The following is a 25,889-nucleotide window of genomic DNA, read 5'->3' as shown; positions in this document are numbered from 1 at the left end:
ATAGCAAAGAACAATATTTTGACAGATGTACCAAGAAAAATATTAGGGTTTGAAATGAAGTGGTACTGGTAATACGTAGAATTGACCTCAAGAAAAGCCCATTTCTGCATCCAAAAAACCATAGATTATTGCAAACCAAAAGTCAACAATGGGATTATCAGGAGGGGGCATTTTTCATTTTCTTTGTGCATGAGATTCCTCCTTAGCCGACTTTCATCAATCCCAGCACCTCAATGACGATGGATCTCGACCTACATCAGGAACATAGCCACTGTTAAGGTAAGAATGAACAAGAGACTTAGATCCGTTGAAACGTGCAAACTTTCTGCTATATTCGTGGCGCTAGGGCTGGAGCTACCTGGGCTGGTTTGTGTCCCGCTAGCAGTAGACGTACTGCTGCTAGTAGCAACCGAACTGCTGGTAGCAACCGAACTGCTGGTGGCAACCGAACTGCTAGTAGTGGCTGAACCGCTTGTAGCAGTCTTGCTGCTGGGAGTCGCGGTCGACTGACCAGCACTTGGCGTACCGAGAATGCCACCTTGAGCCGTGGTTGGCACACTCAGACCCTTTGCGCTCGAAGCTGCCGACTTGAATGCATCAAGCGTATCCGATCCACTAACATTGATGGGAAATCAGTACGTGCTTCTAATGCGATGAGCTTAGGTCATACTTACGACGGGTTAATCACACCGACCATGCCGGCTTGACAATGTCCAACTTGGCCGCAGTAGAACCAGATCGGTTTTGTATCATTAACGGTCAACGACCAGACAGGCTAACATGTCAGAAGTTATACTACTAGAAGAAATGATCATGAAATTACCGATCCATCATGGGCAGAGGCCATAAATCCGCTAAAGAAGCTAGTGTCGCTCTTGGAATGGCATGGATTATCAAAAGCGGCCTGGGCAACAGAGTGGTCGCCTGGATAGAAATGGAATTCGACTACGCCACCCGAAGGGACGTGGATAGTGTCGGGATTGAAGGTAAAGCCATCTTCACCAACATCAACAGATTGGGTGGCACTTGAAGTTGAACGCGTAGTTTTTGAGCTTGCAGTGGTCGTAGTAGTATCGCTAGAACCTCCTCCGTACTGGGCACCAACGAGAGGGAGGAACAAAAAGGTGAAAGTACACAAAGACAGTATCATCATCATTGATATTTAATTTGAGGAACAAATATGGCGGCAAGGATTTGTAAGAAAGGCGAAAGTTCCATTCTGAAGAATGGAACCAAGAGGGGGTTCCCTTTATGTGCTTTGAGCTACGCTATACGGGTATACGGTCCCCCGATACCTACAGTGAATTTTTGGAAGCTTTAGCTTACAGCCATGAAAGTATCAGCATAAGAAAGGCTTATGACACTTACTCTCCCCTCAAACCATGATTACATTCAATACGAAGGCCTAGACAAACGGATTACTCAAAATAGAAAATGGGAATCATCGTCCTGTTGGATCAACCACAAAAAGACGGGATATGGCCTTTTTCTACCAAACTCACCAAACTCGTCTTAGATCAGCCGGTCATTCAAGATATAAGTTTGACATAGTGTACTGTGGCTTGTCATCCGAAATGCGGGGAGCTGACTAAGTTGAATCATTCCGGGGATACGGGACAATGGCGATCAGCTTTGCAAAGGTTTGGCACAAAGAAAGTCTAAACACGAGATTCTGAAAACTGACTGTCATTTAGCAGGTCATGACACCTGCATCGAGTCAAATGCTTTGGTACCCGTGGCGGGTCTAGATACAGAATGGTTGCTGCTTTAGGTATGGCGATAAAGATTGTGATGCCCGTCCAGATATAACTGTGGCGGAAGCGTGGATATCATGCAGGACACATTTGCCAAGATTTCACAGGTGAGAATATCTTGCATCTTTTTCTTGATGGCAAAATCAAACCCGAGCATTACCTCGAGGGCGAGGAATTGTGCCTATTTCTGGCTTTTTACATCCATTTCCACCCTTGCCCAGTTACAAACATTTGTGCCTCCTGGGCAAAATGGAATCAGCTATAGTGTCAATATACCCCAGGCCACCGCGTCCTCCGGCTCTGGGCCGATATTCTTCCAACTGAAGTCCACATCCGAGCTTAAATGGTTTGCTTGGGGCCAGGGATCTCGAATGCAAGGAGCGAATATATTTATTGTCTATGCATCTAGCAACGGCAATAATGTTACCGTCTCTCCGCGACTGGGCGTGGAGCATGTTATGCCACTGCATAACCCCAAAGCTCAGTTATCAGTCTTAAATGGCAGTGGAATCAATAATGGAATTATGACCGCAAATATCCGATGCGATAGTTGTATCGCGTGGTCCGGTGGAAATGAAAATGTGAGCAGCGTATCGAGTCCATGGGTTTGGGCAGTGAAATACGGAAGCCCACTCAAGACGGACAGTTTAACTGCATCTATCAATATACACGATTCAGAGGGGGTTGCTGCCATAGACCTTCAACAGGCAACCGGCGGTACATCTGATAACCCTTTTACAACCTCGAACAATACGGAGTCCTCGGGTACAGCACATCCTATTTCGACTGTTAGCACTGGGTCTGTTGAAAAGCTCAGGAAGGCCCATGCTATTATTATGATATTGGTCTTTGTCATTCTTTTTCCTTCATTTGCTCTGATGCTTCATATTGTTCCATATACAAATATTGTCAATGTCCATGCTGCGTTCCAGCTTGTTACACTCTCCCTGGCTATTGCTGGGTTTGGAATTGGTATTTCAATGGCAAGAAGCCTTGATTTCATACAAAGATATCATCCAATTATTGGGATGGTGACTGTCCCGTGTCTTACGCTTTTTCAGCCCGCAGTTGGCTTTCTTCAACACAGGTATTTTCACAAAACTGGTGGCAAGAGTGTGTTTGCTTACCTACATCGATGGCTTGGTCGCTGTCTCATGGCTCTTGGAATTATCAACGCTGGTCTAGGCTTTCGTATGACAGGCATCGGTCTATCGATTGCACCTGTTGGGGCAGTTATTGCGTATAGTGTGGTCGCTGGAATCATCGGACTTGGGTACGTTTTAATCGTCGTGCTTTTGCCTCTTAGAAGGCGCAGAATATCCTCTTCATAGCAGTGATTTGGCGCTTTTTTGGGTTAGTGACAGGGATATTGAGATATGACGACTCGATGTATCAGAATTTCCAAAAAAAAAAAGAAAAAAGCTATGAGAGTACCGTGAGAGGCACAACCTTTCTCTGAAATGACAAACCCAAGTTCAAAGGAAAGTGAATGGTGTTTTGGTTATGGTGAATGACGTCAGTGGGCTCAAGGCCCAACAGTCGGTGAGGCATTGGTCCATGTAAAAGATCGCTGGGAAGGTCTAGATCACACAATACAAAACATCCGCATTGGTCGTCCTTGGTATTTAGCAAAAAAAAGAACAACTTGATCTATGCCAATGAAATATATACGTTGTTTTGTTTAAGCTAATGGACATTCCTTGATTGGAGCTACCTGCTCTCCGGTGGCGACACATGTTGGGCAGTTGCTGCCAGGGGTTTCGAAGACTGTTATGTTAACAGTATCACATGGTATTCTAAATACATCGGCTTTGGTAAATATAAAGCTTGACTGGGAGTATGATAATTGTTATCTTGGCGAATTGTATTTAGTAGTATCAGTAGACTGCGGAATGGGAAACCAAATGGTTAAAGCGGGTTGGTCAAGAAATATCTCGTGTTGTTCATCACCACTGCGTTGTGAACCGCCACTCCTCCTAACTAAAAAAAAACAAAAAGCTTATATGCAATTCAATATATGGTTACAGTATACTGTATTATCCAAAATTACCAATGATCGAATTTTTGCCGCCGGACACTACCTATCTTTATATGGGCACATGAATCATATAGTTAATAAGAATATTCAAAAAGCAGATTAATACTAATTGGAAAGCGAATGAACTAAACCTGCAAAGGAAGCCGCATAACCATGTAATCAGAAGAACTCGATGTCCAACGCGTTCGAAAGCAATTCAACTAGAACTCACAAGGAAGGAAGAAAGAAAGAAAGAAAGAAATCGAATAAGCCGGCGAATTCAAAGTAACCCTACTGGCGAGAAAAGCCTCACATCTGCCGCGCCAGTGTTCTCCTTGATGTCATCGAGCAAAATATCCGCTCGCGTGATGTTTGTGATATTTTCTTTCTCCAAACCCGAAAATACCATACCGACAATCCACCTCTCGGTGATGGCCGGTGTTTTGCTGGTCGGTATTTTCTTTTTGTACTCGACCATTGCGCCGGAATCCCCTCGCACAGAGAAAGGCTCACCATTGGGGTTGAGGCCCTGTACGGAATACTCAAGGGTGATGTCCGTGGTGATAACTCCCTCGACCATTTCGACTTCAATGTAGGCAACACTAAGTCCATTGTAAACCACATTTGTTCTCCCAGAGCGATAACCGTGCATGGAAACTGTCGCCCCGTGCATCTCTTGGCTTTGTAAAATTGAACTCGGGGCGAACCTCAGGGGGAGAGTACCGGGTCTTTCGTCGAACTAAAATAGTAGAATGATAGTTAGTGGATGTAAGTCGAAGAGGGGAGATGAAATAGTAGCAATAATTGAGTTATATACCTTGTTGGATGGCTGGCGATTAGGCATTGCGCGAACAAGGGCCCAGTCAAGACTGGTAGGATGACTTTTGACATCTTTTGTAAGGCCACAGGCCTTTTGTTTAAAGCTCGAGGCAGCAAACACAGCTCCAAGTAGTTGATGGCCATTTTGAAAACAATCACGGAAGGCCTGAAGGTCATGCTTTTGCTTCTGGATGCTGGATAAGACATTTTTCGTAGGCAACGCGATAGCGATCACTGAGTATTCCTAGTGCATCATGCTCCTTCCACCTCTGATAGTGGTCACAAGATTCAGTGGTTGTAATTGCCTCCTCCATCTCTGGTAGCTCCTCTTTGTAGGCGAGGCGGGTGGGATGATCAACGGCAAGCAGGCGTTTAGTATCCGTGTGGTTGGGGCCTGGCAGGACGCCATTTTTGTTCCACTTCGCGATTACTTGGTGGCCAAGTCAGTAATACCAGGGATCGAAAGATAAGGGGAAAGTACTTACGTTCTTTATCCGTGGGAGAGAGACCATCAAAAGGGGGTACCACGACATGCCAGCACGTTAACGCAAAGGTCCTCCAGTCGTCAGACTTTGGGCTTTTGAGATCCAGGAAACAGCCCAGAGTACCAATACCGTCTTTGATTTGAGATGACGCAATGGACTCGGTGGCCATAGTTTGGCCATTATTCTTCAAAATTCCTTCGAGAAGGCCAGTGCTGATCCCTGTGCGCGCCTGATACACCCGCCTATCCTTAACAATTTCAACGGCCAGCATTTGGAGATGCCACCTCTTCAGAATAGAAACAACTTTCTCTCGGGTTTCCCTCCAGTCCTGGCTGCGATCGACCACTATTAGGAGGGTTGGTGAACACTCCAGAAGCGTGGTGCTTCTCCCACGTCTGAAGCAACCGATGAATCGAATTGCCGTTAGGTCCAGTTGACGTAAGAGTTCTTGCAGGAGAGGCTCCCAGTTCCAGAAGACTTTGTCTCTCTGAAGAACAGGATACGTATTCATTGGCATGAACGCCAATGGATCGGCAATTTCCACGGAACAAGAAGAGAGGTTATTGCCAATTAAGAGAGCCCTTAGCTCTCGAGCGCATTCCAGCCAGGTGTCATCCACGATCTCCCTCTCTGCCAAGATGTACAGAGTTAAACAGGGCTCTGGCTCAGGGTTGATAAAAGACTTCCTCCCCATAAAAGAAAACTTGACACCCTTTTGTTTGAGATGGTACTTGTCGGTGATCTTAATGATTTTCATCGCGAGTTCCCATCCTTCATCAGTTTCAAGGCATGTCAACCGAAATTTAGGATGATTTGTGGGGACGGGTATACTCGCTGTGGGAATGGAGCACAAGTATGGCCCCCCGACGCGAAGATCCTCATTGTGGAGGTTGTCGTGGGTCAATCGGCCCTCATCGTCGCTACTTCCACCGGAGCGACGCTTGCGTCCATCATCCCCAAGTTTACCGTCCTCGTCATTAAGACTTCCACTTCGACGCTTGCTGTTGTGTCTCTCAAGAGACTCTCTGTCCGGATTATGACCTTTCATTCGGATGACCAGAGGAGATGCATATGACAGCTCATGATCAGAGCCGCGTGAACCAGATCGCGTAATTGCTGGTACAGTAGTCATGATTTGATAAGTGAGAGATGAAGAGTGAGGGTTATGGGTACCACAGGTAGTGTAGAAAAAAGTAAGTAGATATCAAAAATGGATAATGAAAAGGTTGAAGAGGATAGAAGAGGAAGACTAAAGCCAACGATTTATAAAAGATATACAAACGGAGTCATAGGGGGTCCTCCATGTAGGTTCACTACGGGTAGGGCCGTTCCAGAATAGAACACGTTCCATACATTAAGCTGCTCTAATAGGCTTAGTACTATTATTTCAACCATGAAACTGGCATGAATTGCACAATAACGATTTCCAAAGTCATCAGCTCCTGGGTGTAAGATCCAGAAAACAGAAGAACTTTCGTACGATTGAACTAAAGTATCAAAGATGAGGAAAAGGGAAAGAAGGGAGGAAGACTCCCACACGTTATCATACAGGAGAACGGAGGGGTTGTGGGTCATGTGACCCCATCACATGACTCCACGACCTCGCAACTTCGACATCGGTATCAACTTAGTATCCGTTCGGTACATTGCCTCTGTAATGAGGCGCGAAGAAGAACGAATAACAACGTTGAGGAAGAGGGAAGAAGAGAGAGGGAGCTATGCTACGTACATGTAGGGGTCCCGCTCTCGGACCAATCACCTGATTGGTCTGTATCCGAGAGTGGTCAAACCAAGCAAACATGCCGGCCGACCTCTTCCATGTAGCTATACACAGCCTCCCTAGACCTGTGCAATGGGCGGCCCATAGGCCGGAATCTAGCTAACCGCCCATGGACAGAGTGCCTATGGGTTATGGGCATGCCCATGGGTCTGCACAGGTCTACCCTAACTTATACTACTATTATTATCCGTGATTATCTTCGTGATAAGCTTGGACGGGAGGTCATAGTCTAGCCTCTATTTTCACTAGATCTTAATCCAATTGAGAACCTTTGGACTCTTTTAAAGCAGAAAATCTACAAACTATGACCTGATTTACTTTATATGACCAATAACGATACTATATTAAATATTTTGATTGATACAGCTTAAGCTGCGTGGCAAGATATTGATTTTCGTATATTAGAACATCTTTCAGAGACTATGCCTCATAGTGTACTAGCAATTATTGACTCCTATAGGTGGTATACAAAATATTAGTTAGGAATTTGATACTTTCGTAAGTTTTAATCCGGCAGAATTAGTATGGCAGAAAAGGGAGGTCAGTAGGGGTGGTCGCAGACATTTGGCGCGCCACTATACACCCCTCAGCTGAGTGTAGATGTAAGATGCCAAAACACTCTACCCGCCGTGGACCCACTTCACTAAAGTTCATGGCCCCTCTCTTCGCATGCCCCGCACTCAATGACCGCGGCTGACCCGCTCACTTCCAAGGCTGTTTAGGCTGAGAGCCTGGACTTGGGGTTCACTGGTGAAGGATAGCGGCGAGTTTGGTCGATCGGGATGTAGTATGAGGCGAAGCAATCCCGGAATGTGTCCCGTGCAAAGAGACCCTAACACTGCGGCTGATCCGATATTTAGATGATTTCATTCGAGTGTCTTTTTGGTTACGTGGTGGTCAAATGACCCAAGGCTATCAGCCTATCGCCATAGCCACCTTGGCAACGAGAGCTCTTGCTGGCGGGGGGGGGGATAAGTGGCGAACACCAGAAAAGAGTGCTGCGCCATCATCTCCAGAGAATTGGGCCCACATACTGGGATTACACTAGATTACACAGCAGAACCGCTCAAAGTTCAATCCATCGTACCGAGAAATTGCTCCTTGTTACAAGTTATGGATATCAATGATATAGAAGAATATAAGCATGTAGAAAATATGAAGCCATAAAGCACATATATTGAACTGGAATCCGCCCCCATAAGGAGGGAGGGCTCTACGATCTTTATAGACAATTCTGAGAAGGATGCCACGTAATAGAAACCCGAGATTCTATGATCTTCCAGTTTCCAGGTGTGACAACACCCGTCAAACTGCAGATACATGAGCAAACCGCATCAAATGCAGTGATATTCACAGTTGACGCCGAGGACTATCGCACGCCTGTAGATCTGTTTTGATATGGGCCAAACCATACATAATGAGATTGGTTGGCATCAGCAAGTAGTAAGGAACGATTGCCGACCGAGAATTTGCAGCATGCAACACTCACATTCTGTCAGGGGTCGGGAGTCACGTGACTCCTGGTGCTTAAGGCATCAGCTCATTAGATAGCTCTCTCTCTCGATCGTTCTTCTCATCTCTTCCCCGAATCATTCACTCAGTGGCCTTTTTTCAGTTCTTCGGTCTTTTCCTTTCTTTTAGTCCCAAATAGTCGTATCGCCGTCTCTCTCCGTCTGTTCCAGCCTCAGCCGCCGACACAGACGTTAACTGTGAGCTGGATTGTGACGTATAATCAATCTATCAGGTTATTGCATCAAACCTCTTTTCCAACATAGACAAGGGTTTCAAGGCACGATCCGTGTTGATAGAACTTTAATGTCCGACTTGAACGGCTAGCAGCACGGAAGTTCACAGTTGGCGCTCTTGCTTACCTCCCCCCTTTCTGCCACAACTAGCAACAAAACCCGAGGGTCTACAAGTCTTTGAAGACTCCTGTTATTTCTAATTTACCTCTTTAACTTCAATCTTTGTCGAACACTTTGTCTCATTTCAAGAGAGTAATAAGATGGTGGAAAATAAGGTAAACTTCTCGGAGTCAGCCGTCTTTAGCTTTTAGGGCTGTTTCCGTTGCGTTAGACTTGCAAACCCCGCTGATACCGCGCAGAAAAAGCTATTGAGGCCTCCCTTTTCCTTGCGAGTACCGACACCAATCAATCTCTCTGGCTATGCCCGTCAAGATACTACTGCTCATGGGCCCCTGCTACCGCCAAGTAATCCTACTGGCGATGTTCCCCAAGAATCGATCCGAAATAGCCCCATGACACTAGCAGCGGATCCCGCTGGGAGTGTCCGTCAAGACTTCAATGCAAGTGACCACAAATTACCGCCCGCCAGTGGTATCCAACCGCAGTTAAAAAGCACACCCAAAGCTGCTTCCTCTTCTCTTTTGCTGGTGAACTTACCGACTATTTCTCGAGATAAGGATCACCAAGTCTTTTTGGTCGCAGAGGATATAGAGACGTATCTGAAGCGGGATTTGGACCACAGCCGGCTCAACAGGATACATGGGCATCTTTGGATGGCCGGGAGACCTTTAAATGCCAGGCCAATACACCGACAGAAGATGATGGGTTGCGAATTCCTCCTGACAGAGCAAGCGGACCTTCACCTCCTCAAGTTCTCAAACAAGGTCTTCGTTAAGCCGCTCCCGGATTATATGCTAGATTTCATGTTCTGGGACAAATATCTCTGCGAATCGGAGGAGCTTCATAAATCTGCTTGTGGAATCCTGCTCTCCTATGTTTGGTTGATCTGCTCTCCTCTCGACTTGAAATATGCTCACAAGCTAGATCTCCTCCCGCGTGAGATAACGTGGATCTGGTGGAAGAGTTTCGTTGCGGAATTTCTCTCACAGATCGATGCAAATACGCTCAACCAGGTCAATAAACGCTACCACTTTGGCGAGCTACGACTAGGAAGGATCAATTCCATATACAGGATCCGGTTCTTCTTCACGCATTTCATTCGCGGCTATTTGTACGGCTACAACCGCTATACAGTATTCTTCCAGAGGAATTTTGCCTGGATACTCATCGTATTGGTATATTTCTCCCTCGTGCTCGCAGCGATGCAGGTTGGAACTACTGTCTCGCCACTGAGCACGAGCCACGCCTTTCAGCGGGCTTCTTACGGCTTTGTGGTCTTCTCGATTGTCACCGTGGCAGCAGTTGTGTGTTTTCTGGGAATCTTGTTCGTTACAATATTCTTAACTAATATGGTCCTGGCCATTTCACATGAGAAAAAGAAGAGAAGAGACCGGGAAGTCCTAGCCCGAGAGAACGAGGCGGGGGCAGCTAAAGCTTAGACATACCCTATCTGATGGACAGTACTAGAACTGGGCACCACCACTCCCACAGAACAAACTGCCAGGCTTAGCGCTTTACATAGAGTTCTGGTCTCATTTGACCTTGTAATCAACTATGCTTCTCTTTCCACCCCGCTCCACCTAATTTCTTATCATATTGTATTAATCGATTCATCCCTAAGATTGATTACTAAAGAGCAAGAGGGGGTAAGATGGAAGAATGAGTAAAAGGCCGTCAAAGGCAAGACTTGCTATGATTTTTGGGGGGAATCTTCGGCTTATTTTGGATTTTTCTTTCATGGGCAACATTTAAAGTGGCTAAAATAAGTTTTAGTATGAGCTGCTGGTGGGGTCCAATCGGAGCCTCCTTTCCCCACTTTGGGACCAACCGGAAGCAGCCCGGCTTTCAGCGGGCGCTGCGGGGTAGGTAGGGCTCTAGGTTCCAACTTATTCGAGTGGGGATATGTGCTGTTTGATATATGCTCTTTGCCCTGAGAAATCCCTCTAGTAATGCTAGCCTTCTTATATACAGAAGCATTCCGGTATAGCTCGCCGATACGAACAGCCCTGGGACTAAGTCAACATACCAATGGGCCGACTCGAGCAGGATGTAAGGCTAGAAGGGTATTCACATAAATTGGATCTGTTGCTCGGTAGCATGAAGATCTAGAGCCTAGTTTCTGCTGTCCACGTGGCAGTGCTCAGCCGCGAGGGAATGACCTTGCGCATTTTAGAAGTACATACTTTTTACTATGCTTTGTTTCTAGATTCAGGGACTGGGCACATGTGCATGTGAGAGATTCTACCATGACTTATAAACACATCCCTAGCATTGAAGCCTCTGATTGAAAAAGCTTACAACGATAAAAAAATTGTTGTCTTGTGGGAATGACATATTGGCTGAAGTGACAGGCAGAGCAATTCTCTATTTTTTCATCCTATTTCTTACCACTGTCATTTCTGGCGAACTTGCGTCGCACCGGTTGTCTATTACTGTCTAATTTCGCATTGAGTTCACTAACATTGAAGGTTTGAGGTGCGAAAAGAGAAGAACGGTACCATGGCTCGCAGGCAGAGTACGTTACCAGGCTCTCTGGCAGCCAAATTGGTTGGGTTCAGCGTGAGCCAATCTCAATGTTCATAGAATATATGGAATCTAGGTATTCGTCACCAGCTGCCAACGTGGGAGCTGCCCGTTTTGTTGCTTCTCGACGGCAGTCTGTTAGGAACTGGTGCTGTAGACCGGATGATTCTCTTCGAGAGAATTAGGAAGACGGTCTTGGCATCATCAATGGGCTTTCTGCTATGGATTCATCCCGACATTTATGAGCACTCAAAGTTTGGAGTCTCGAGTTTCGGCGTCGTGGTAATTGATAAATCGTGTTTGAGTGTCTCTCGATCCGAGCATTCAACAAGTTGCGTTCAGATTGTCGATCACCAAGGAAACAAACTTTTCTATCAGAGAGCTTAAAACTGGCTTCGGGGGGAGGGGGCGGCACACGGCGTGCCGAAAGACTCTACCATGGCTTGAATAATATAGCAGCTTGACTGAAAGATATGGCCACTATTCATGTTTCCGTGCCCAAGCAAATTGTGAGACCAAGTTTGCCTCTTGCTGGGACGGAGCAAGGATATAATGTAGAAGACTTAAGGGGGCACGTTAAATTTGTAGCGGCCAATATAATAGATAGCCTGGCTAGATACAAACTAATACAATCTATTTTTGCTGTTTCATTTGCTTCCCCTCAGAGCTTCACCTCCACACAGAGAACAACGTCCTCGCCGAATGGGTACCACTTCGCACTCATCAATCGCACTGCGGCGATGGCCATTCCAGCGTCGTTGAAACGTCACCTTGAGGAAACGAAGACGCCGCCCTGGCCGAGCCACGTCGGAGCAATAGCGACGATGACTGAGTCAATGCTGGAGAGGTACTGCGGCTGGAATAAAGAATCGATTACCTCGCCGCCCCCTTCGATCATGACAGTGCTGAGGCCATTTCTCTTGAGGAGTGCGAGGATGTCGGACCATTCCAGACCGTGCTGATTCCTCACTTGACGTGTTAGGCAGAATGTGGATCTGTCTCCCTTGCTTTAATTGAGACCCTTATTCTGTCCATATGACAAGCTATATTAAGCGTTTGGTATGATAGGGATAAAGGATCGGTTGTTGATCCACTAATTTTGGTAAACTTACAGCTGTATATCAATCTAATCGGGAGAAGTCTCCTTTCTTCTTTTGCTTGTGTGACTAATATAGGTCAGACCTATTCCGATAGTTATATTTAAGACAAGACTATAACCCGCATGATTGCTTTCTCACTATATTATCCTGTCATCTTACAGAGACATAACTATTAATCAATCGAACGATGAAGAATCTTATCCCGAAGGGGCCTAGTGGTAAGATACCACTCCTCCAGTTTGTCAACTATCAATATAGAACGAGACTGAGTCTGCATGTGATCCTTCCTAAATTTATCTGTCATGGAGAGCGGACCAATCACAGGGCCAGACACTAAATGAAAGACATCGGCTCACAATATAGTTTAAAGTAAGGTAAGGTTTCTTTACTTTATCTATCACCCTAATATAAAACTGCACGCTGCACCGCTGAATTCCCGGCTATGAAAAGAAATCTTAAAAAAAAGAAAACAGTGTTGATGCGGTAGATTGAAAGTGATTTCTCGGCTTGTTGAACGAAAATGTAAGAATATAAATCGTTTACTGCCAGCAAAGAGTCATTTATACTTCAATGAACTGTTCATCTATCAAGCAACTTTTTACGAAGGTCCCCCACCTCCATCACCTTGAATGATACCTTTCGAATTACTCTCGATATAACTCACCCGGTTGCTTTTATTTTTATCGATGGACGAAACTTTATAAAGATGCGGCAGATCTTAAAACCCAACCTAGTAAATAGACCAGGATCGTTGAAATACATTTCTAGGCGAGGTAAGGGCCGGATGTTACTAGTATTACTGAATGATAAAGAGAGAAATCAAACGGACCTATACAAATCAAAATCACCCTCCATGATTTCCATCCTCACCAACCCATCCGCAAGGACCTACCTGATCCAAAGATCCTTCCACAAAACCAGCCGGCCGGCCCACCATTTCCAGATGCAAATCATTTTGGCCGGAGCTCCATATTCCCTGCGGCCTGTCCAGCACGACGCTTCCTGCGCCTCCGGATACAAAGCCATGCCCCACAAGCCAGAATAGCCACCGCAACAAGCGGGACGCCGATTGCCGCGAAATACAGCACCGAGCTCCATCCTGAGACCCCGCTATTATGCCCGTTGTGCCGGTCATATGCCCCGTCAGGGATCACCTGTCCGGGCTCCCAGCTGGCGAGGTACTTGCCCGACGTCAACGGTGGCAACGAGGGGGACATGGTCGCCGTGTCCGACTCAGCCCATGTGACGTGCCATGCGCGATGAACGATCATTCCCTCTGTGAAGGTGCCTGTGGCATCTGTGCGCGATGCCAGTGGGGCTGTGATCGTCGTTTCCCCGGCACTGATCGTCCGCCCACACGCCGGGCTGAGAGCAGATGTCGGCAGGGCGTACCCTTCAGCTCGGAAGGTGAAACCGCTGCCATGGTCAGTAACGGGGGAGAGTAGATAAATAGGTGAGGGGGTTAGAGATGGAAGTGGAACGGAATCACCATACCTGGCGCAGCAGTATGCCGCGGAGTAGTGCTTTGTCGATGACATTTCGTAATACGTCCAGTCCTGCGGACAGACGGCGGGGCTGAAGGTGAACAGATCGTCATCTTTGGCGCCTGAATTCCATCCGGAGGGCTGGCAGGAGGAAATTCCTGGGGCTGCAGCATCGGATGCCAGGACTGTGATGGTTGTAGGCGTGCCCAGCGCGCTGTTCGTGATGGTGGTGAGCTCGACAGCGGAGGTACACCCGCTTGGCTGGACGAAGGGCGTGGTGAGGGCCGTCGCCATCACAGTCGTAGCCATCGTCGCCATCACGGAGAGCAGGGACACGAGGGTCATTTTCACCGGGACTCCTGTTTTAGGACCCCCTCTCAGCTCAGTCCTTCTGCTCACAACGTGGTGTCGTGGGGGATTTCTGAGTGGAGCTTGTTTGTGGTAGTAGTTGTGTTGGATATTATTATTATTATTATTAATGACTGCTGATAAATCGAGAGTGGCCGTAGTGAAAGCCCTCTCGGCGTAACTATTTAATTTTCCATTTCTTTGTGTCCCAGGTATTGCTTGTTCTCATTATTTGCCCCTAATCCTTAGTCGCTCCCCGCATTAGCCCCCGTCCAGTTAGGACTAAAGCACGGAGGGAATGCCAAGCATGGAGGGAACGCCAAGCACTCAGTGTCGTTCTTGTCTCACTGAACACGAAACACAGGCTCTAAGCGATGGGCAGTTTGCTCGTCCTGGGCTAGTTGCTGTCTAATCGTTGCGAAGTTACTTTGGCTTGGGGGCATTTTCCCCTTGGAGAATTCACCCTTCGTGTTGGCCTAGACTGGCTGGCTCATTTGCCCTAGGCGGTTTTTTCTCCGTGCACCATGTGAGAACAGAGCTGATATCAAAAACTCTCCGGCCACAACGAGAACTTTGTCGTCGTATCCAAGATATGATATCCCGCCAGTCACTAGCGAGAGGAGTTGAAATATCATTGGAAGTTCAAAAACGATTATTCACAGTTTCTTCTAAATCATACCGCTGACACCCGGAAAATCGGCATAAGATAGGTGGCGTACTATGAACAACTCTATTTGGCCCTTTGCAAGCCCTCACTGTTGGTGGCGGCTGTAGTTGAATAGTTGGACCCAACGCCGGTGAAAGTTGCTATACATCTTCACAGTCTATGTGGGTCTGCATGTACTATAGACAGTGTGCCTTGCGGTCCTAAGCATCTAACATCTGTCAGGGATGCAACCTCATAATCTCTGGCATTTGCGCTACACACGGAATGTGGGTTGCTACATGTTGATTGGTCCTGTGCTTCCGGGTTTGTTGGTGGCCTACAGTATGGCATTCGTCTGGAATAGGAATAGGCGAAGGCTTCGAGATCTCGTTAACCACAATACCGGACTCCCAAACAGTGGGACATTTGCCAAAGGATCAACCCCTGCCCTGAATTACATACACTGGTTCGACAATCACAGCCGACCACCAATCTATGGACGCTGATTCGGCCAGCAGAACACAAGATTCCCTTATTCTTCAGCGGATTTAATATACATCAATATGAGGCCCGAATGGCGGCCGGAAATGGTGTCTGGCCACAGAGACATGAATAGCGCTGGATGTCCGGTAGATACAGAAAGATTGAGAGAGCGAGAACTGTCACTCCGTGCAGCCCTAATCCAGAGTCCTGATTCCCTAAAGCTGGTCTTTCTTTTGTGTCTTGATTGCTGCTACTGACACTCGCTTGGCAACGTTTTCTTTCCTTTTCTATTCGTCATTCATTTTCTCATACATTCTTTGTGATGAAACAACGTCACGTTTCTACTTTACTGGCCGCTCTGGCCAGCCTCTCCTGCACAGATGCCATTATTACCACCCGCTATGGCCAGTACCCCGACAATTGCCCGAGCCAGTGCGCTCAGGTCGGGAGCAATCCTGTAAACTGGACCAGCCTACATCATGTAGAGGATCTCTCGAAATGCGATGAGCGCATGCTGTTCACCTTTAACATGCAAAATATACTCACTGATCCGGAGACCCAAGTGTCACTACGAGCATGCTCCTACTCCAGGGATGCTGATGGCCTCTCTGGTACTTCCACCTCCCAGCGCAGGGAGGTTGCGGAAGATGTAGCCACTATTGAGCGCGCAATCACCACTTCCAAAGACTGTGGTGCATCTACCGAGAAGAGACAGGCGACTCCGAAGGTCGGATCGCTGGTTCATGCTACTGGCAACCTCGCCGATGAAGTTCAAGATGCCGCGGAAACACTGGGTGCGTATCTGGACGCTGGTGCAGAATGTGGCACCACAATCATGTTCGTCAAGAGTGGCGAGGCAGTGGTTGGGCTGTACTCCGGCGGTCAGGTGCTAAAGCAAAGTGCCGCAGGGCTTGTGGGCACATTCCAAGACCATGCCGTCAATGGTAGTCAAGCGTTGGAGTTCTGTGATAGCGACACGGCGGCTGAGACATTCGGCATGTATGCGGGCGCATTGTCCGATCTCAGTGAAATCAAAGACGCTGTGAGGACCCGAGCGAACGCGGAGTGTCTGTCTGACGATGACTTGACTGTCGTTGAGGATGTCGAGGTTAGCTTCCTGGTGTCCTCGACCTCCTCCACAAGTGCCGCTACATCCTCTCAGTCTTTGGAATTGGACACCCGAGCTACCTACTGTCGAGATATTCAAGTGGTCGCCGGCGACACTTGCCCGTCGCTCGCGACTCGCTGCGGCATCACTCTCGCGGACTTCAACAAGTATAATAGCGCCGACACCACCTTCTGCAACAATCTCAAAGTCAAGCAATATGTATACTGTTCTACAGGTACCCTGCAGGACCACCGTCCGCAGCCAGATGCCAATGGCAACTGCTACACCTACACCACCAAAGCAGAAGATGGGTCTTGGGCGATCGGGGATGTCTTCAGGATCACCGAGGCCGATATTGAGAAATACAACAAGAAGACCTGGGGCTGGGCAGGATGCGGTAGTCGCATGGGCGTTGGCCAGGTCATTTGCCTGGCACCGTCAAGCCCGCCGCGGAAACCGAGTGGGCCAGCATGAACCCGTGCCCGTTGAGCGCCTGCTGCGACGTCTGGGGCTTCTGTGGTGTGACCGTTGAGTTCTGTACTCCAACCACAGCGGACAGCGGTGCGCCTGGAACCGCCAAGCCCAATACCAATGGGTGCATCTCCAACTGCGGGACGGACATCACCAACAACGAGGCGGTGCCGTCCCAGTTCCGCAAGGTGGGCTACTTTGAAGCCTGGAACTCCGAGCGGTCAAGTTCGAACATGGATATCACTATCATGCCCACCGGCGCCTTGACGCACATTCACTTCGCGTTTGCGACGGTCACGGAGGACTTCGACGTGTCGGTGGAGGCAGTCAAGGACCAGTTTCAGAATTACAAGGACCTGAAGACCGACGCCAAAAGATCGTCTCGTTTGGTGGATGGGGTTTCTCGACCGGCGAGAACACCTTCCAGCTGTTCCGCGATTTCAACAACGCAGCCAACCGGGATACGTTTGCCACAAATGCAGTGGCCTTCCTGAAAGACAACGGACTGGACGGGCTGGACTTTGACTGGGAGTATCCGGGCGCCCCTGGTATTCCCGGCGTGCCTCCTGGCAGCCTGGCCGAGGCCAACAACGACTTGGAATTTCTGAACACACTCAAGGCAAAGATGCCTGCCGGCAAGTCGATCTCGGTTGCGTTACCCGCATCCTTTTGGTACCTCCAATCATATCCCCTTGTAGTACTTTGTGGATTACTTCGTCTACATGACCTATGACCTCCACGGTCAGTGGGGTAAGTTATTATCTCCACCATTTTGGCGTTCCCCTTAAAACAATATCACTGAGATTTGATGTAGATGTCGACAATGAGAACGTGTCGCCGGGCTGCAAGGGAGGCAACTGTCTTCGCTCGCATGTCAATATCACCGAAACCACGACTTCCTTGTCTATGATCACCAAGGCGGGGGTTGCCACCAACAAGGTGTTGGCGGGAATCACTAGCTATGGCCGAAGCTTCCGGATGTCGTCCTACAGCTGCACTGGTCCCCTGTGCACGTTCACTGGCGCCCGCAACCACTCCGGTGCGTATAAGGGCAGATGCACCGATACCGCTGGGTATATCTCCCACGCGGAGTTGCAGGAGATCATCAATGGCAAGTCGGACTATAGCCTCGTGAAAAGCAGCTATGATGCGGGCTCGGACTCCAATATCCTCGTCTACGGTACTACGGACAAAGCCGACCGGGTGGCTTTTATGGACTCGACCACCAAGGTCAGCCGCAGCGGATGGGTTCAGAATCTGAACTTTGGCGGGACGACCGACTGGGCTGTGGATCTCATGGATTTCGTGGACGGCGACGGGGCTGACGACGGAGGCGACGATGGGGACGACAACTGCAGCGCCGATGATAAGACCTACAGCAGCGAAGACGTTGATGAGGGCAGCTACTATCGATGGGCGCTATTTGACCCAGAAAATGCGGCAGCCTCGTTGAAGCAGTATATCACTATCGTCAACCTGACGCCCCATCGCTTTAAACTCACATCCACCCATTTGTATCAGATAAACACGTTCGACTTCGACGATATCGCATCGGGTCGTGCTCGTCAGAATATCGCCGACTACGACGGCTCCGATACCCCCGTGGATGACAACGGAGAAGCCTATTACAGCATTGAAGGCACCGACAAGACATTTGTGGTCCGAGCCACCAACCACATCCCTGATGATAACCCTCGGCGGACCATTTTCGACCTGTCTGGAATGGGCATGGGTCAGCGCGAATATAAGGACCCCGATGGAGAGTCCCCAGTCACACTCGTCATCACCGGCAGTAACGACTACGGGTTTATCGCATCGCTCACCCACGGCCCGGGCAATTGGATGAAGAGCATCTACGATGTGATCAAGGATCGCCCGATCCGCCACCTGGTCATGCCCGGCACCCACGACTCCGGCATGAGCACCATCTCCGGCCACCTTCTCTCTGGAGGCTCCAAGGACAATACCCAGACCCAGGCTCTCGATATCTACGACCAGCTTCGCGTGGGTGCCCGATGGTTCGATCTGCGCATTGCAAGTATCCACCAGACCACCCCCAACGAGGATGACTACGGGTTCTGGGTCACGCACGTCAACGACGAAACCGCCGAAGTTGCCATCGGAAACACCGGCGAAGGCCTAGAAGACGTCATCGACGAGATCAATAAGTTCACCGACGAAAACCCCGGCGAGATCATCTTCTTCCGCGTCAAGTATCTGATCGGCATCCGCAAAGTGCCCAGCCTGGGCCCCATCTACTGGACACAGGACATCGTCGACGACTTCTTCGGCCGTCTCAAGACCGTCAACAACCGCTGCGGCGGGCTGTCCAGCACCCCCTTCCAGAACCAGAAGGCCTCGTACTTCATGGACCAGAATGACGGGGCCGGCTGCGTGCTCTTCCTCCTTGACGGCCATCTCGGCGGCGTGGACACGGCCACCGCTCCGGCTGACGGTATCTATTCCGCCTCCCACATGGGCTTCTGGGATAACTGGTCCGAGAAGGAAGACACAGAGGACTTGGCCGAACACCAAGTCGCAAGCTGGAACACGTTGGACCGGAGCTCCGGCTCCAATAGCGACACCTTCTACATCGCCCAGTGGATGGTGACCCCCAGTCTCAACGATGCCATGATGTACGGGCTGGAATCCATCGCTGTCGTGCCCACCAACCCGGCTCTGTACTGGATGGGCGTCGAGCATATGAGCCCCAGCAAATGGCTCAACGTCTTGATGGTCGATTACATTGGCGTGATCATCCAGAACGAACATGATTGGAACCAGCTGGGTGCCGAGCCGTATACCCTCGCGATTGGGCTGAATCTTTAAATGCTGAGCGAGAACTGCGACATCAGCAAGGGGAGGTCCCCGCTGTTGCCGTCGGCGTCCTCGCGCATGGTGCCCATGGCCGTGTCCGCGGCGCCGGCCCCTTGGAACGGAATCATCTTCGCCAATGGTACTAAGATGGATTACCCTCCTGCGGATTTGCATGTTGGGCGGGTGGAGGTGCTGAAGAACGGCACGGTATTTGGTAATGGAACGGTTTTGATGACGGATGTGCCGAACCCAGACTTTAATTCCACGTCAGGGTGAGAAGGTATAGGATGTGGAATAGGTTCATCTTATTTATTACGTTACATAAGGTGACTCTTATTTAGACTGTCATAAAAATTCAATCTAATGATTTAAAACGTAATAAAACAATCACACTTGTCGTTTCTGTGTAATTCATTCGATCCTAGGGCTTCAACATCGTGTCCTTACTATCTAGGTTTTCGTGAATGATTAATTTAGTTTTCTTTATTAGAAAGTTAGAATACAGCCTCCGGGGTCTGTAGCAATGACATTGGAAATCAGTTATTACGGATATGAATATTTGTTTATGATCCAATGTTTCGCTACTCCCTATATTATGTATACAAGGTTTCGGTATATTATTGTGTGTCCATTAGATTTTCGGTGTTTTCTCCTAACAATTTAATCAGTGATCTGTTACGAGGCCTTGGAAAATGGCCCCTTCTAAGCCCATTTCCTGATCGGGTTGAATGCTTATTTTCACTGAAATATTATCGCCAACCGGGGGTCCTAGAAATTCGAGACCTTGTTCAAACTTCAAATTACTCCAGCGGCTGCTGTACCATGTTACGGCTCTCTTGAATCTGATATTTGAAACAGAAGATCCGTACGGCCGAACTCCATACAAGTCAAAGTAGCATTAAGCACAGTAAAAGTCATACTTTTTCTTAAATATTAGTATATATCGAGATAATTCTGTGATCACGAGGAGAGCTCGCAAGTATTATGCTGATTTCCAATGTCATTGCTACAGACCCCGGAGGCTGTATTCTAACTTTCTAATAAAGAAAACTAAATTAATCATTCACGAAAACCTAGACAATCGCACAACAGAGGCTAGAGTACAATGAAAATCGACTGCTAGGGCGTTGTAAAATAAATATCTATATCGGCACACCCGAGCTCCGTACTCCCATCATCCCCGGAGAGTTTCCACCTAGTCTCTCCAAGGCCCAGGGGAGACTTATTATCAACCGTGAAATTATAACCCAGAGTCCATTTAGTGTTAGAGTCTATGGGACACTCGAGGCTCGACCCACAGACTTTTTCATTCACAAGAGAGACCCATGACCCCTGCACTTCCTGGTTGGCCTCTAAGCGAACGTCACCAACGGTCTCAAGACTCTCTCCAGTCATGGTAATTGTATAGCTTGCTCCTCGGGTCAAGAAACAAGGCTCTTTATCGCAGGGGCTTATGTCGACGGTATCCAGACCAATAGTGTTGGCTTTTAGCGGGTACGGATTAACAAAATGTGGATCCTTCTATTCTCAAGAATCGATATTATACTTACGACAACGTTGCCAAGAATCAGCAGTAAGCTGAAAGGCCTGCGACACACCGAGGAAGGTGGACAGGACGAAGGTAGAGACAGTTCTCAGTTAGGCTGGGTTGAACAAAACGGTAATTCAGCTTGACTGGCCTGAAATAAAATCAAGCTGGTTGTGAGCACGACCATAGGGCGTGGGATCAAATGGTTAAATACGTGATCTGATGGATTGTGGGCTGCCAAGTTCTTTCTAAGACCCCCAACCTAAAGATATCCCTTACCTCTGGCAGGTTTCAACAGATTAAAAAACCAGTTACCAGCAATCCTAACAAAGCAGATGACGTATATCTACATTGGCTAGACTTTTCTTTTTGAGCCGGCCCTGCATCAAAACCCCTTTTAAAGTTCCCCTGCGGCTTTCCTTGGCTCTCGGGCGATCGACTAGAGAGCAAAGAGTATAGACGAAGCCTCAAAAGGCTCCCACGGGAAATTCCGGCAAAGTCTGAACAGTCTAAGGAATGTAGACTAAGAATTGAACAAGAGAAGTAAATCCGAAAAACTAGAATAGGTCCGATAACCGCTCCGGTATTAATATAAGCAGAATTTAGAAGAAAATACTCCATTTATTTAGAGAGGCGGATCACTAGATCGTCTCTTTTCCCAACCCCATTTTTTAGTACCTTTGCTGTGTACTCACTTCTCTCTATTAGGTAACGATCTATAGATCCACATAGATCTACATATCTATTGAATCTTAATCTACTAATCATTTTTTGGAAATTATATAGATTCTAAACACAATATTGCATATATTACCTGTTAAAAACCGGTCAATGATCCATAGATACGTACTGAAACGGAAGACCTCACACCACTTAACTACGAATCGATCATGGTTACAGCTAGTTACAAAGCAAAATAGAACCAAGTTGATTGCTATCGAAACTACATTTAGAACCTACTGGGCAAGGTTACGGGAGTCAATTTCATCTACATTCATAATAAACCGTAAGCCCCCCACTCTAAAATTCTGAAATCAAACCCAAAGACGGAGACTTCCAAAGAATGAGTACTGTTATTCAGGGGTTTAGTTTGAAGAAGGGGTGATAGACACAGATCTGCAGGCTTATGATGTCCCGAAGTCGAGCAGGCTAACGCGCGTAGGTATGATGTCATTGAATATGGTCTAATACAAATTTCAAATGACCTCTTCCCGTTGTAACACACGTCGTTATCCACATTCAGTGTTTGTTTATACCCGCATCAGCCAGTAAGAACCTGAATTCTTATCTGAATAGCTCGTCTGTCTAACAACAGTTCTAGACACGCATCAGCAACATGGTGTACATGGCCAGCTTCCCGAATTGCTTGGTTCTTACACTTGGCCTCGCTTATTTGAGCGCGCCAGCTTTCGCAATTGTTGGGGGTCAAGAGATGACTGTTGCGAGTGCATAGATAGGCTCCCTGTTTGAAAAGAACTGGTTTGGCGACGGCCATACATGCGGTGTCACCATAATTGGCCCTTGATCAGTCCTCACTGCAGCATCATGTGTTGATCAGTCATGTGCCTCTGCCCTGACAGTACATTACGTGGGTGTGGACCGTACCAAATTGCTGCATTCCAACAGTGTGACCAGCATTGTCCTGTCGCCTGAATGGAACAGTGGCACATTGGACAGCGATTATGCTGTCCTGCAATGCCATGATGAGTTTGTTTCTATCTCCGACAGTGGGGTTGCTGGTCAAGCATTGCTTTCAACCTCTGCCGCCTCAACTCATAACGGCACGGCAGCGAAGATCATGGGCTGGGGGAAATCGTCGGGGTCATCAAATAATATGCCAACCGCTCTTCATGAAGCCCATATGATAATTTGGGATCAAGGAACTTGCAAGGCCCAATGGAGTGATAAACACAAGATTACAGACAATATGGCTTGTGTTGCATCGGAGGTCTCCTCGGCTTGCAATGGCGATAGTGGAGATCCAGTAACAGATGCTTCAGGCTTATACCTTCTAGGGCTATTGAGCCTTGGTGCTCCGGGGTGTCCACAAGATTCGACTGTGTGACCCGATATCTTTGCAGACGTGTTCGCAGCACGTGGCTGGATTGAAGAAAACATTGTCTGATATTTCCAGAATCAGAGTCAAGCATGTGCTCTCTGTCCTGTAGATCACATATTTACAATGAACCCATTTTTTCTGGCACTCAGTCTTTGTTTATGAACTAAGTACCACTCTATTATGAATGTACAGTCTAACAATGCTCGCGCAGACGCGTGGCTATGAATCTTCGCGCTATATTCCCCTCTCGCCAGCTCTCATCTGCATTTCTCTTAAACCGAGCCGGTGTGAAGCCCTGTAGACAGCAAAGTGACACATAGATTAGGTTGGGTTAGGCCTTTTTATTCTATCGATGGCTAATCTTCTAGTACTAGTGACCTGGGCGGTGAAACATTTGCTTGGAGGAGCTGGCACGATTTAGTACTTTTGCTCGTAGGAATCGTAGATCTGGTACAAACCGCTCATCTGGGGCTTTTCTTTCATCGCCCAAACAGAACGGCAGAAAGCAGGGGCAACAAGGGTATAGCGAAATGTCAAGATACCACACCGAGGGTAAAGATTATCGAGATGGCTTCGGCAATGGCTCAACCATTCGTCTTTATCACATATCAACTCCGCACAGAGATAGCAGAATTGAACAAAATTTCGCTGGACGCGTCGATGGGCACGTTTTTCATTTCTGTATCGTTGCTGGTACTGTGGTCCACCTAAAGATCTTCTTTGGCACTGCAAGATGTGCTTCGCCCTTCCCTGCATCGCAATGCTGGCTTGGTTGATACTAGCATATAACTTCTAACAGGACTTCATGCTTACTCGGACATGAACGTGGAACAGATTGGACATCGATCGACAGTAGGCAACATCTTTGGGTAGTAAGCGACCCGCTCTGTCGATGTGCAGAGCGCACTGTTGGCCATATCGCTTTCCAGTTTTGTCTTCGTAAACAAGAGATCTTTGAGCCTGGCCCGTTCTGGTAGATACTTCTTGTATATGTCGAGTATTGGTGTTCTGTGCCGCTCAGAGAAATCATTTCCCGAAACATATTCTTCGTATGCGGAATCCCAACACTTTTTAACAAACTCCTTCCTCCAGAGCTGCATGAGTTTTGCTTTCTTGTTGTATAGTTGCGTATGTTCAAGGATGAGCTGCTCGTGGAGCTTAGGCTTTCTGGCAATCGTAGCGGTCAACGAAGCGATTTTCTCGTTCATGTCTTTGATTACGGTCTTATCTTCAAATTCAGTGATTGCAGCTGCATCAAGTTGGTGAGGAGCGTTAGGGTCTTGGTGATGGGCCATACTTTGCTCCATATCTCGGCATTCGTAGTCAGGCTCTAAGTCGTAAAAAAGAGCCTGAACGTCCAACGACTTGATTGAGGATTGGTATTTGATATATGTATCATGGTTCTGATGGTCAAGCGCTTGGCCTCGTGTCGCTTCAGATGCTTTCGCTGTACAAGTTTAGTGGGACTTCTATGATTAAAAATTGAAAGAATACCCACGGTAAATGCGATTAGCCACACCACCACGAATCCCATGCACGCGTAATGTATCTTTGAAGCACTCCCGCTGAGCCAGACTGGTATAATTATGTCGCAATGACGAGAACGTCAATGCTCCATTTTGTTTGGATCCTTCCGGCGTGACCATTCGAAAAAAAGGGAATATATCCGACACTCTCCTTCCATTCGAGCGTGAAAGATTCTCTGCCCTTGGGGGGCTTCGCATTGACAACCTCTGCTAATGTACTGAGGCCCTTGAAAGCGCCGTCAGCTACGCTATGCATTATCACCCAAAAAAAAACTCATCCCAAGAATTGGATGTTCTCTGAACCAACTTTTAGGCCTTTTTTCTTCAGAGTCAGCATTTCAGAACCGTCTGTGTTGTAGAGAGCGCCGCGATCTTACAAAGTTGTACCATACCGATGACGCCATCCATTCAAGAATTCTGGATCGATTGTTACCCAACATTTCAAAGAATTGGTTTCAGGGCTCCATTTGAGATTAAATTTGATATGCTATTACACTTATATTAGCATAGCATTTGATAGCATGGTCCAAACACAAACCCTGTAGTATAAGCATTCGTTGGAATTGCGATAAGCACTTGACTCAACCACGGCACCCGCCCTGGTACCAGAGCCAGCAAACAGGGCGAGAGCACTTCCAGTCTGGACGCGTGCCCTCTCATGTCTGTAATCGTGGCAATCGTTGCCAAACAGACCGCGAAGCAAATAATCTATATCGTTAGCCGTGACTGTGTAGCGTTCTCGCGGCTTTGTCGGTAAATTGTATTTAAGGGTCAAACGTGTTCTAATAAACTTCAAGACATTAGATTGAATCATGGCGGATCGATGTGAGAGTCTTACATTTAGGACATCCTTCTTAATTTCATCAGGGAGGGAGCGAGAGACTTCTCGCTCCCATCTCGAAGTGAGGTGATGAGGTTCAGACAGGCAAACTTCTGTGAAGGAAGCTTTCTCCTTGTTGCAACATAATCCTCTGCGAATGATTTTAAGAGTTGCGATGTTGGGTCCGGTTCGTTTTTTGAAAAGTTGGTATGGGCCGCTTCGTTTCGGGAAAGTCTCCATCTGTTGATTGTCAATA

General features: G+C 47.7%; 8 protein-coding genes across 8 annotated transcripts; 4 read left to right on the top strand and 4 right to left on the bottom strand.

The window, feature by feature from the left end:
• Positions 1–251: 251 nt before the first annotated feature.
• On the bottom strand, positions 252–1,156 carry N7478_012025 (cupredoxin domain-containing protein; the record flags this gene model as incomplete). Its single annotated transcript, XM_056928239.1, has 4 exons — positions 252–271; positions 395–615; positions 675–775; positions 824–1,156. 4 exons carry the CDS (start codon positions 1,154–1,156, stop codon positions 252–254), a joined length of 675 nt encoding a protein of 224 aa, XP_056773966.1.
• Positions 1,157–1,888: 732 nt separating this feature from the next.
• On the top strand, positions 1,889–3,085 carry N7478_012024 (cytochrome and DOMON domain-containing protein; the record flags this gene model as incomplete). The annotated part of the gene is made up of 1 exon (XM_056928238.1): positions 1,889–3,085. The coding sequence occupies one exon, from the start codon at positions 1,889–1,891 to the stop codon at positions 3,083–3,085; it is 1,197 nt and encodes a 398-aa protein (XP_056773965.1).
• A 966-nt stretch (positions 3,086–4,051) lies between these two features.
• N7478_012023 (uncharacterized protein) lies at positions 4,052–6,207 on the bottom strand (the record flags this gene model as incomplete). Its single annotated transcript, XM_056928237.1, has 4 exons — positions 4,052–4,510; positions 4,589–4,824; positions 4,874–5,020; positions 5,076–6,207. 4 exons carry the CDS (start codon positions 6,205–6,207, stop codon positions 4,052–4,054), a joined length of 1,974 nt encoding a protein of 657 aa, XP_056773964.1.
• A 2,905-nt stretch (positions 6,208–9,112) lies between these two features.
• N7478_012022 (uncharacterized protein) lies at positions 9,113–10,159 on the top strand (the record flags this gene model as incomplete). The annotated part of the gene is made up of 1 exon (XM_056928236.1): positions 9,113–10,159. One exon carries the CDS (start codon positions 9,113–9,115, stop codon positions 10,157–10,159), a length of 1,047 nt encoding a protein of 348 aa, XP_056773963.1.
• Positions 10,160–13,293: 3,134 nt separating this feature from the next.
• On the bottom strand, positions 13,294–14,136 carry N7478_012021 (uncharacterized protein; the record flags this gene model as incomplete). The annotated part of the gene is made up of 1 exon (XM_056928235.1): positions 13,294–14,136. One exon carries the CDS (start codon positions 14,134–14,136, stop codon positions 13,294–13,296), a length of 843 nt encoding a protein of 280 aa, XP_056773962.1.
• Positions 14,137–15,626: 1,490 nt separating this feature from the next.
• Positions 15,627–19,976, top strand: N7478_012020 (uncharacterized protein; the record flags this gene model as incomplete). Its single annotated transcript, XM_056928234.1, has 6 exons — positions 15,627–16,872; positions 16,965–17,209; positions 17,260–17,532; positions 17,582–17,633; positions 17,698–19,681; positions 19,739–19,976. 6 exons carry the CDS (start codon positions 15,627–15,629, stop codon positions 19,974–19,976), a joined length of 4,038 nt encoding a protein of 1,345 aa, XP_056773961.1.
• Positions 19,977–22,564: 2,588 nt separating this feature from the next.
• Positions 22,565–23,293, top strand: N7478_012019 (trypsin-like protease; the record flags this gene model as incomplete). Its single annotated transcript, XM_056928233.1, has 2 exons — positions 22,565–22,673; positions 22,758–23,293. The coding sequence occupies 2 exons, from the start codon at positions 22,565–22,567 to the stop codon at positions 23,291–23,293; spliced, it is 645 nt and encodes a 214-aa protein (XP_056773960.1).
• Positions 23,294–24,096: 803 nt separating this feature from the next.
• On the bottom strand, positions 24,097–25,873 carry N7478_012018 (uncharacterized protein; the record flags this gene model as incomplete). Its single annotated transcript, XM_056928232.1, has 5 exons — positions 24,097–24,734; positions 24,786–24,862; positions 25,206–25,300; positions 25,352–25,603; positions 25,652–25,873. 5 exons carry the CDS (start codon positions 25,871–25,873, stop codon positions 24,097–24,099), a joined length of 1,284 nt encoding a protein of 427 aa, XP_056773959.1.
• Positions 25,874–25,889: the final 16 nt, after the last annotated feature.

Source organism: Penicillium angulare (assembly GCF_028827245.1).
Source record: "Penicillium angulare strain IBT 27051 chromosome Unknown utg000009l_segment0_segment0, whole genome shotgun sequence".
NCBI classification, from domain to species: domain Eukaryota; kingdom Fungi; phylum Ascomycota; class Eurotiomycetes; order Eurotiales; family Aspergillaceae; genus Penicillium; species Penicillium angulare.
Note: the sequence above shows the minus strand (reverse complement) of the source record. Positions and strands in the feature narration are given on the sequence as shown.